General features: G+C 41.9%; 1 protein-coding gene across 10 annotated transcripts in view; it reads left to right on the top strand.

The window, feature by feature from the left end:
* Positions 1 to 11,848, top strand: part of nrxn2b (neurexin 2b) — an 871,341-nt gene extending 859,493 nt beyond the window's left edge. For 9 of the 10 annotated variants that reach the window (XM_036146219.1, XM_036146224.1, XM_036146222.1 and 6 more), the window contains one exon: positions 8,918 to 11,848. In XM_036146219.1, the coding sequence (XP_036002112.1) occupies positions 8,918 to 9,804 (887 nt within the window). In that variant the 3' untranslated portion in view covers positions 9,805 to 11,848. The remainder of the gene's footprint in view (positions 1 to 8,917) is intronic. The other variant, XM_036146226.1, reaches the window with a different exon arrangement.
* Positions 11,849 to 12,204: the final 356 nt, after the last annotated feature.

Raw genomic sequence — 12,204 nt, forward strand, 5'->3', positions numbered from 1 at the left:
GCAGATTAATCATAGTGGATTGGGAAACCCTAAACTGAATTATTCTACTCTGATTACAGATTCTTTAAAACACTATTTGTGTTTTTTTTTACACATTTAAGGACAAAACTGGGATGATGATTCTTAATTCTTTAAATAGCATTGTTAAAATCTCCATTTGTTGCGGACCAAAAACTGTGCATTGTCCAGTCTTGTGAGAGGGATGTATTTTTACATCCCAAATAAAAAGTTCTTAACTGGTGGCAGAGAGATGTCATAATGCAGTGAGTTTGTAAAAAGCAAAGACGTCCTAGAAATGGTTGAAGGTTAACATCTGGTTAGTTTTCTGTCTTCTTCAGCTAACTTTCAAACAATTTAAGTTGAAATAAAAGCAGAGGGTTTGAAATCTAGATTCTAAACTACACAACACTGCCCTCATCAAGCTGACTGACAAGAAACCCAAACACAATTTATTATTATCATTTTTGACAGGAAAAAAAATGGTTAGCATTTGAAAAGCAACCGTTAAATCTTATATTATGAAGTTTTACAGTACATTCCAATTTCCCCCTTTTTTTTTTGTGTACAGGGAAGACAAGCAGCTTCTTTTCATACGCAAACAAGTCTAATCCGTGAAAGGCAACAGACCTCATTTTAGGAAACATTTGAGACAGAAAAGTTTAGAAAACAGAGGAGACGGCAGAATTGCAATGTCTGCTTTTGAACATCGCTGTGCTTCTCTAGAATATACTGGGAATAAGGATTACGGCTATGTTGTGCTGTAAATAGCGAGAGATTACAGAGCATATCAGCATGCTTGTGTGAAGAGAAACTGATCTGAAGCTGTGTTCAGGAACTGGAGAGCAGCACTCTCCTGCGGTTTTCTCTGTAGGTGGCTGGGACCGAAATAGAGCCACGGCTCCCCTCTTATCGAAAGCAGAAATGAGAGTATTTCAGTGGATTCTATGCCCAACCTTAATCTCCTGTGGGGAAATGCAACTCTTTTTGCGCTCCCACAAACACACACACACACACACACACACACAGAGATAGTGGCAGACACGCTCACCTCTCCAGACAGACACTTGCCTCTCTCACTCTGTGGGTGTAAAGTTTTCTCTCTGCCGACTCTCCCGAGAAATAAACACGCTTGCTCGCCCGTACGCACACGTGCGCCGTATCGCGCCTCCCAGACGCTGAAACGGTTCCAGCGTGGCGAGCCAACCAGGTTGGATAAGCCTCTGTGAAAGCTGTGGACAAGGAGGGAAGAATTAACATTGTCCACAACACATGTCCCCCACCATCCCTCCATCACTGCTCCACAAACACAGGCTTGCAGCCTTTCAGAGATAGGACCAACTCCCAGTGTTTTCAATTATATCTGAGAAGGAGCTGAGAATTATTGAGCTGCCTTTAGGAAGGACAAAAAATGTTAAGCGCAGCGGTGGAGTTTCTATTAAGCTGTGCCTGATATGATGGCTGGGAATTCATGGAGATCAATACGACTACTTTCTGCTTCCGTGGAGCTCTATGAGCTTTGTGGATGGCTTTACCTGGAGCTGTAGTGTATAAGTTCAGTACCTAGCAGACATATTTATTCCTCTTGATTTTTTCCCCCCCACATTTTGTCATTTTACAAACATTAATGTACTTTGATGAGAATTACTGCTGTAGACGTACACAACACAAATTGCATTCATGGGTTAAAGGGGCGTGAAGATAAATACAGATACATTTGTTTTAAGACAATTGCAAACCATTTCTAATTTTCCTTCCACATTACAATTATGTGCCGCTTCGTTTCGGTCCATCACTTAAATGTCCCCGTAGTGTGCTCGCAATAGCACATCATCGAACTTCCTCTCTGGTAATTGGCATGGATCGTCAAGCGTAGCGTAGGTGCTGCTAGCTGACAAGCCCTTGATGACAGAGGTCGTGACATAAGCCTACCTGAGAGCATCGAAGTAGGATCTGAGTCGTCTTTATTCGGCCGTGATTGGGCACCATCAAGGAATTTTGACTGTGGTCACGGGGCTCAGAGTGCAGACATTAGGGATACAGTATATAAACAGGTTGTTGATGTTATCTTGTCTAGAGAGAGAGAGAGAGAGAGAGAGACAGAGAGACAGAGAAAGACAGAAAGAGAGCGAGAGAGAGATCCCACTAGGCTAATTAAACTTTGACTGTAAGCGAGATTTAACTACATCACCCAATTAGAGTGCCGGTTTGAATCTGCCCTCTGTGTTAATGAGCCTATGTCAGAGGACCCAGAAAAAAAAAAAATAGGAATGTGAAGGACAGAAAAAATATTTGTGAATCTGCACAAACATGAAATATCATTTATGGCGGCACACGTTTAGAAAAAGTCTATACATCCAACAAGCTTTCTGCATTAAGTCCTCCACGCCATCTCCATATTTTACTTGATGTCTTTGCTCTACCTCAAGATGACCTCCCTTTGCTTTTCTCTCGCCAACCTCAAGCTACTTATCAGTCCTAGGATGTTGTTGGCGCTATATCAGTTTTACTCTGACAAGATCGGAGCTTTGAGGGGCTCCTCAATAATTCATCGGATGACACGCTATAGAGACAACCTGCAAATGCTCTTTTTAGGTCGAGGAGTGAGTGTACGAGATAGGGTGATAAATGAGGGCTGACCCGGAGCGCTGAGCCCTCAAGTCCGGTGTGATCCTGCTCGATGACTTTGGGTGTCCGTTATTTGTCAGTGTGATACTTCATTGAGCTCCCTTAGCAGATAAACAAGCCTAGCTTTAATGCACAGGTTCCCCAGTTAGAATTTTTTGGCATATATATCTCTGAATAGCAGGGTTTATAAATGTGCCCCCTCCTCAGAACTCCAAACCTCTGACACGGTTTCACTTGGTGCTTCAGTCACATAATTTAGCCACAAGAAAGAATTTAAGCAATCAATGTGACTTCACACTGAATACATATTAGAGAAATACACAGAGCCTACAGAAAGACTTCAGATCCTTTAAAGTTTTCCCGGTTCTTTATGTTTTAAACTGTTTTTTTTTGCACAATGAAATAAAATCAGCGACACTTGTTATTATGCATTTAGAAAGAAAGAAAAGATAATCCAATTACTTAACAACTCTGAAATGTAACTTAGTACCCCCTAAATAAAAACCTGCTTCAGCAATAGAGCTATTTTTTTGATGATGATGATGATGATGATGATGATGTCTTACATCTTTAGATCACCATAACAACCATTTTAGGATCTAACCAGAGCTGCTTTAATATGTTTAGGTTAAATTACTGGGTGAGACAATCCAGGAATTTCTCAATATTTTTCTGGAAGCATGGGATAGAGTTGGTTAAGCTCCAGAGTCTGGTTACAGAAAACATCCCGTATCCAGTCTATACCCCGTTGAAGAGCACGCCCGGGGAATCATAACCTGATACCTTTGGACTATGTGCTGCTTTGTGTCGTTTTGAGATGAATTCCTTTCACCTACCATACTCTGAAAACGTGATAAAGATTATACCACTGCTCTTATTGTTTCTCTTCTTCTTGATAACAAGTGTCCCTTTGCACAGGAATGCGAAGCCATAAGGGCCATTAGTTAAAACGTTCAAATATGTCAGTGGGACACCTTTAAAGAATCCAGCTTAAGCATATTTATTTCACATAACAGGCCACAGCTCTAATATGCTTACAACAGCTTTTGACGCACAATTTTACATCTATGCTTGTAAGCAAACAATACAAAGAAATACACTGTTCATCGTGGGCATGAATTTCCTCTTCATTCTAGTCATTTAATGATGAATTTGACTCATTTCCTTTTCCAGAGTCCAGTGATCACTAAGATTTTAAGAATTTAGAAAAAACTAATTGACACAAAGTCAGAATTAAACTTAAAAGATCAAACTGTTTAATTCAAGGTTTAGCTTGCTCTAACTACTCATCTGACCCAACCTTGCCCTCTGATATACTGTCTGGTTTAACATCCATTTTAAGACAGAGCTTACGCTTCAATTGTTGAAAGCAATATTCCTGACTGATCTGTATTCAGCCATGTATGTATGTATTTTCTATGTTTAAATAAAAAAAAAAAACGTGCAGCAAACGATCCCAGAACTCATTTAAACTATAATTAAATCCAAACGTGAAGCCACATCTGTAGAAAGAGAATTGCTTATTCCTCTTCTTCTTTTTCTTTTTTTCACTTGCATAGCTGTTTTCCCAGCGGGAAGTCTATTCACTCACACTTTAAACTATGTGGAAAAATGTTTGCGTCGTTCTCTATGAACACAGAACACTTACGCACAGAATGTCCGAAGCTCCTAATCTAGTCATTTCGTTTTTAATTAGTTTTAAACTTCTTTAATTTTCTGCAAGTGAATTAGCTTTGCAGTTTCATGCTTTAAAAATGAGTTTGACAAAAGCTTGTATTAAAAAAAAAAAAATGCAGCTGAAGGGAGACACGGAAGGAATTCGCTTGGTTTATAAGACAGAAAAATAGGCCAGAGGCAAGCTTAATTTAAAGTCAGGATAGTGGAGAAATGTTAAATTGTGATATCTTCAAATCAGGCTGAAATTCTCTCTGCACGTCTGACTTGTTTTTCACTGTGAAAACAAATCCAGACAGATTTATAGAGGCAATCCAAAGGCTCAAACACTATAGGGGTTGGGGGGTTGAATTTCATTCTAGCAAATATGTAACTCCCTGCAAAACACTATATAAAGTCAGGGCATTATCTCTGTTTTTTTCACAAAATAAATCCCTTTTTTTTCCTGAGAGCGACAGCAGCAAATGCACCATTTGGAAACAGCTTATGGATCTCTTATGTTGCACAGGCGATAATTGCTCCTATTGTAGTGTGATTCCACAGCAAGTAACGTATCGGGCGTGGACATGCTGCTGGATTTTCCATCTGCAGTCTAATCAAAGCTGAGTTAAGAATGCTCAAGCTCCAAACAGCCTTTTTTTGTTTTGTTTTTTTCGGTCTAAATATTTCAAACGCGAGCGAGCAGGGGTGACGTTATCGGCGGCATAAATGTTTTCAGTGGACTGACATTAATGCATCGGGGTCCGTCTGATCGGGTCTCGTTTTTGTGTAAACAAGGCGAGCAGGTGAGTCACGCTGGGTGTGCAGCGGAGGGGCCTGTAAGATAAAGGAGTTTCATCATGTGGTCTAAGCGTGGGCCCACCGCCTCAGCAGCTTAGATCAGTGGAGTCAAAGCCAATAAATCTGAGTCGCTCTCACTTTTAGGCCTAAATGACGGGGGGAAAATCAGTCACTGGAAACATGACCTGTACTTTCTGCACAGTTTGCATCAGAACTGCTCTCAGGAAAACTCCATGTACGTGCCTACACTTAGACGATCCGTTCTGACATTCCCGTCACCATGAAACAGCTACGCTGGTGTACACCTCTCAGCATGGTTCTTGGCAGCTCTCTCAGTGGGAGCCTCAAACTCAGTGGGAGCCTCAAACTCAGGTCAACTCTCACCTTCCCATGAGGGTGAGCGGGAGAATCCGAGGTGCATACAGGGCCCGAAAGGTGCAGCGCCAATAGAAGTTGCTGATTAGACTGAAAAAAATTGTTACATCAGGCTCAAGGCAAACAACAGGAAATGAAAAGATGGTTGACTTGATAACTGCCTGGCCCACTTTGTGGATGAGGGGCGAGATTCATTATTTTTCCAATTGCCCATGCCTGTCAGTCATACAGGCTGGTGCCATAGGGCCCTGAGGCTTTGGCTTCAGCGCAGACTGAGGTACAGCAGAGCGGCGGGATGGATTTGTCGGAACAAAGACTTACTTTTAAGAGACATGTACAGTATCACCTTTTAATAAGTATCTAAATATTGATTGTGTGCTTTTGACTCGTATAAGCCAGGAGCAAGCTGAGAAACAATACCCAAGATAGCGAGGGGATTACAATGCTGGTGAAGCCTCACAAGGTCACCCACCTGCAATGTCAGCCAGCCACACTCGCCGAAAGTAGGACACAGAGAGTGGAAGTGACTGCTCATAATGGGAGGGCTGAAAGCAGCTGTAGCAAACCTGAAGTTGCACTTGCAGCACATCTGCCACAGATGGCAGCGTAAAGATAGCTGAGCTAGTATATCATCACCCTCCATCACACATGTGATCTATATCGTTGAGGTCCGCGAGCCCCCACCCCCCAACCCCCACCCCCCACTTAGGAAGAAGTGAAAACACTTTTAGGAAGTCCACCTGAATGTAGCTCTGCGCTGTTCCTCCAACGTGCCTCTGCTGTCCTCCAGTCGTCACAGTGCAGTGCATCCCTCAGACACAGAGACAGAGCGGAGGAAGATAGCCATAGTATTGCCATGGAAACTAGACTTTACAGCAACGGCAGTGAAAGTCCTAGATTTACAAAGTCCTTTTCCTTTACAGATCAAATGTTGTTGTTTTTTCTTCTTCCTCTCATGTCTATTTTTCTGAGATGTAATGTTTCATGCTGTTATGTTTCGGTAGCCATGGTAACTCAAATGCATTAGTTGTCTTACATTGTTATTATTTGACAAAGAAATGTCTTAGTTGTATAATTGAAACTGCTATGGGGGTTTGTATGTTGATGAGTTGACTAAGGGCCACAGAGGAACTCCCACAGTCCCAGAACCTTTCCTTTATCCATGTCCCCTTCAACCCCGAACAGCCGTTTCCAACTCCTCTCCCGTGGAGACACACTCGTTTACCTCATCAATCAAACAAAGAGCCTGAGCCATGATTTTATGCTGTTGATGTTGGCATTATCTTTGGTGATGTTTTGCTCTTACCTTCCCTTTTCTCTCCCAAAGATGTGATGTAATTGATTCCCGTCTGCCATGTTTTATGACTGTGTCGTGCACTGTGACCCTTACCTATTTGACACGCTGACCCAGAAAAAAGACCTGTATTCATTTTCTGCTGTGTACTTTTACGCTCCCCGATATGTATCACTGTCTGAAGGCTTCACCTTGGCTGTTTTAAAACTTTGTCCTTTGCATTTTGCCCCCCTCCAGTAGCCTAATGGTGCCTAGTTCACTGTTGGGCGTACGACAGGAGCTAAACAATGTTGGCTCATTCAGAACATGTTCTAAGTGCTGCTGGTTGTTTTAGAGGGATGTCACTACCCCATGTTTTGTCCTGATGTTTTAGTGGGAGGAGGGCTTGAAGGATTGATGTAAAATATATATATATATATATATATATATATATATATATAATTCATAGAAAAGTTTTTATGCCTCTTTAACCTTTTCACATTTTTGCACATGACAAGCACAAACTGATTATATATATTCCAACACAAGGTTGTTTATGAATGTGAAGTTGAGGGGAAATTATTCCCCGTTTAACCTGTTTTGCAAAAAATATATATATATATCAAAAGTGTGGTGCGCAATTGTATTCAGCCCTTTTACTGTTTAACCTATCAATAAGATACATAGCAACCAAAGTCACCTAATTAATACATTGTCTTTAATTTTGTGGAGTGTAATCTTAATATAAATACAACTGTTCTGAGAGGCCCTCAGACGTTTGTTACAGAACCTTGGTGAAAGAAATAGCATAATTAAGACTGAGCTAAAGCACAAAATAAATGATCTGTGCTTCTAATTAATCTCAAAATAGCACATACACTGTTAAGTTATCTTGTATGAAAGTGGATAGAATCAACGTGTTGGTGTGTGTGGAATGTGCACCAATCAGCATAAGTGGAAGAAATGCAAATCTGGTAGAATAAAGACTAGGGATTAAATCAGGGTAAGATTAAAACAATATCCTTTGCTTTAATTATTTCATGGAGCCACTGTTTAATTCATCATCTAAAAATAAGAAGACCATGGCACATCCTGCTAGCAATTTGCCACAAGCCATGTTTAACAAACTAAACTTGAGCTGTTTTCTCAAAAAAAAAGGAATAAGCAGCCATTTAGAGACATGGACCAAAAGCTGTGATTGCAGCTGAACATGGTTCCTCATAAGATTGGCTCCATAGGGCGGAACACAAATCCATTCAGAACCTCTCCAGTTTTTATTTGAAAAAGAAAAACATGTATTATTTGTCTTATTCGTCACAATTATAAACTACTTTGTGATAGTCTAGCACATAAAATCCCAATTAAATAGATTGAAGTTTGCTGTTGCAATGTGAAAAAATGTGAAAAGTAGATGAATGCTTAAGCGAGGCATTATATGCCTTTGAAATTTAAGGGGAAAGGGAGATTGCAGTGCCTCCTTTTCTGAAATGAGCCACATAAGCCACCATGCCAAGAGGGGTGGGAGAAACACAGGAAATATTTTTTTATGAAATAATAATTGGGACCAGAGAAAATGTAGAGGTCAGTAAATGATTCAAGCCTTTGCATTGTAATTCATTTTAACACAAGGAAGAAGTAAAAGAGGTAAAGGGGGGAACTTGTTTATCACTATCCGAGAACAATCTTACACAGCTTTCTTTTTGTAATTTTTTTTTTCATGCAAAAATCATGCGGCCAATTTGTTGATGTAAGTGACCTGAACCTCGTGGTTTGCTATCTTATTTAACCACTCACAGCAGAAACACCAGAGTGCTAGCGCAGGTCAGATTAGCAGTTTTAGGACAGGACTTGTAGTTCAATAAATGTTAAATTTACTAGTGTTGTTTGTAGTTTACTGATATATTTTTGTTAGTAGCATAACACATAGGTGTGTCCAGAATAGAGAGGCAGATCAGGATAGAGTACTTTCTTGTATTTTGTACAACACACTGCAGTTCAGATGTAGTCAGCACAGTGTCTTCTTAACTAGGGAAGAATAGACAGACATAACCAACTTCATGTTAAGATGTAGTGATTCAATGCTGGTTTTCCTGTTTTAATTTAAACTGTTCTTTTTCATTTCAACTTAAGATGGTCTCTCTGAGATGGTCTCTAATGCTCTGTTCCTTCGTTTTCTCTTTCTTGTCCTAGGAGGTGAATTAGTGTTGCCCATTATAACGGTGGACTCCCTAGACCCCCCCTCAATTGCCACCCGCTACCCAGTAATTCCCCCACCCCCCACCACCTACCGCCCTCTCCTCACCCTGCTTGAAACCACCAAAGAGTCTGTCCCCATGCCCAACGGCCGCCCCCCCTGCCCCTTGGACCAAGAGGACTGCGAGGAGACCATAGAGGTTTCGGGCTCGGGGGAGATGACGGAGACAGATGACGAGGACTATTACAAAAACTCCCCTTTGGTCACTGATAGGACTGTCCTCCCTCCTCCCCCGGCAGTCGAAGGCGGGGTCCAGAACCCCCGAGACCGCCACTTCTCTCGCTATCCCATCTCCCACCGTCCACCGCTTTCCTCCACTCCCACAGCCAACCCCGACCAGCTGGGCCCTGGTGTCAAACCTGCTGCTGGCGGCAGCAGCAGCAGTAGCAACAATATTCCCGCCGGCAAAATGAACACCCGGGACCAGGTGCTGCTGCCGCCGGCCCACCCCTCGTCAGATCCGGGCCACCGCAGAATCCCGGGAATAACCTACCCCCCGAATTTCCCCCATGTTCCCACTCCAGATCCCACTTCTCCAGAGAGAGGCCTCCCTGGCGCTGTGGAGGTGCAGCAGTCCAGCAGCACCACGGGAATGGTGGTGGGCATTGTAGCAGCAGCAGCGCTCTGCATCCTCATCCTGCTCTACGCCATGTACAAGTACCGCAACCGGGACGAGGGCTCCTATCAGGTGGACCAGAGCCGCAACTACATCAGCAACTCAGCCACGCAGAGCAACGGCGCTCTGGTGAAGGAAAAACAGCCCGCCACTGCCAAGACAGTCACCAAGAACAAGAAGAACAAAGACAAGGAGTACTACGTGTGAGGAAGCACCGCCGTCATGCTCAAAGACAGACCGCGGGCACACTTAGGGAAGGAAAGAGACAGGAGAAAGAAAGAGACGGGGGGAGAGAAGGCAGTTCCAGGAGAACAGCCAACACACAGCGGCTGATTCAGTAAAAATTCAGTATTGTCTATTCAAGTGAAACGGCAGAAAGAAATAGCACAGAGGCATTGTTGTACTATTCACACCTCCTTGTATTTCTTAAAATGTTAACCCTAGTGTGGATTAAAGAAGAATCTGCTACACCCACCTTTAGATATATACAGATACAGTGCCAACACGCATGAGGGCAAGGCTGATAAATCAGTGATTTCTGGGTTAGCATTTTAAAGGTAATTAAAAGTCTCAAGTACTGTAAACAAGCAAAACCAAAAGTATTTATCTATACTTGATTTTGAGCCATGTGGGAAGGGAAGACTAAAACTTAAAAAGGATCTGCAAACACTAAAGTAGACCATAAATTAGCAACCTGCAAACATTCCTGGAACATAATCTACTGCCACTTTACAGAACTACTGAAGCTGCACTACACCTGGGCGTCAGTAACCATCTCTGTTCTCCCACATACGGACGCATCTCTCTCTCTCTCTCTCTCTTTCTCGTTGGCTAGTACTCTCTGTTTCTCTCCTTGTCTACGGTGCCTAGCACCTGATGCAATGCGAACTCTGCCATGTTTCAAGCATGTAGTATTCATTTACGAAAAAGAGATAAACAGTTTTTCCTTTCTGTGGAGTTTTAAAAAAAAAACTTTTCAAAAAAAAAATACGATGATTGATGATCATACCGTTAAACGTAGCAACTGTGTGAGATACCATCAAGCTCCAACCTAACGGATGCTAACTTGTACGTTTAGCCGCCAAAAACTCGAGGCCAAAGCCACTTGGCCCGTCTTCGTTCCAGCAGATATGTGTCGTGTGTTTCGGGACGCCACGGCGCCCCCAAGTGGGCCAGCAAAGAAACTGTCATGTTCTTACAGTTACTAATCGCAGAAAAAAACTCCAGCAAACCAGATGAACTCTGTTCTATATACCTATAAATATATGTATAGACAATGCAGAAACTTATGGACCTAAAGCGTGAGCAAGTCTATAAGTAAGTTTGCTGACAGAGCACAAGGATGATGGACTTTGGGATTTTTTGACAACAACCAATTCCCTAACCTTGACAACCCTGTCCCTCTCATGAACAGTACGGCTGATGAAATGCCTCGTGGCAAGATTCAGCTACTATCTTTTCTTTCTTTCTTTTTTTTCTTATTTTAAAACAAATGAGAGACGTTTTAGGCTAAATCCGATTTCATTTCTGCGGGAGTTCCAATGTGGGCAGATCTGTTATAGCAGAAAAAAAGAGACCACTTTTTGCCCTTCTCTTGCCTGACTGGACTGATGGCAGCCAAAGGGCAAAACTAACTTTGTGGGAGGAGTATCCACAAGAATGGCTAGTCCCTTGGAGATGTACAACTGAACTTTAGTATTCCAATTTTCGACTCTATAAAAAAGTAAACTGAACCATGAAAAGAAAATTCCTGAAACAAGTTTGTGAAATGTCTAAATATTTGACTCCCATCCCATTACTGAGACAGACATGTGTTTTCCCTACTATCATTCCTGTTTGGAGAAAAAAAATAATGGTTCTGGGATACTGAAATTTCTATGTATTTTCTTTTGACAACTAGGCAAATGTGATTTGGGTTACAAAATAGCATTCCTGATTTCCAGGGGAAATTAAGATCCTCTTTTGTTCTGTTTCTGTCAGCGTTAATTTTTTTTTTCCTTTCCTTTTTGTGTCCTGCATCTCTTCCTTCTACAACAGATTGTCCATCTGTCAATCTTTTTTTATTCTTTGACAGGTTCCATCAATTTCCCCCTGTCATGTCGGTCTGTTTTTTATTCTCCTTCTCCATTCCAAACATACTCCTCCCAGTATCTACCTGTTCTTTCTAAATGTTATTGTAAAGTGTTCCAGTGAGATGACTCTAAATATGTGTACATTAACAGAGGGAATACACTTGGTTATATACTTCTTACTCTGTGTCATGTGGTCTTATTGCTGTCTTCTAATCCTTATTTCTGCTAGAGGTTTAAACTAACCATGTCTTAATCTGACCCCGATTGTCTTGGGGTCCTGATCATGGCATATTTAACGTGTGGTGTCAGTGTCCATGACGAAAGACACATCCTGATACTTACTGTCTGTGATTGAGTCAGCCACACTGATGCACCAAACTGCGTTTTGTACGGCCGGTTTTTAACAGTTGGAGCAGGGTTTGCAAATCTGCATTGCACTTTGTGCAAATCACAGGGAGCTGAAAGGACTTTCTGTCTGTCTGTCATAAAACCTGCTCTCAGATACTCACAGAGAGCTCTTGCAGTACAGACAAAA

Source organism: Fundulus heteroclitus, chromosome 14 (assembly GCF_011125445.2).
Source record: "Fundulus heteroclitus isolate FHET01 chromosome 14, MU-UCD_Fhet_4.1, whole genome shotgun sequence".
Classification (NCBI taxonomy): domain Eukaryota; kingdom Metazoa; phylum Chordata; class Actinopteri; order Cyprinodontiformes; family Fundulidae; genus Fundulus; species Fundulus heteroclitus.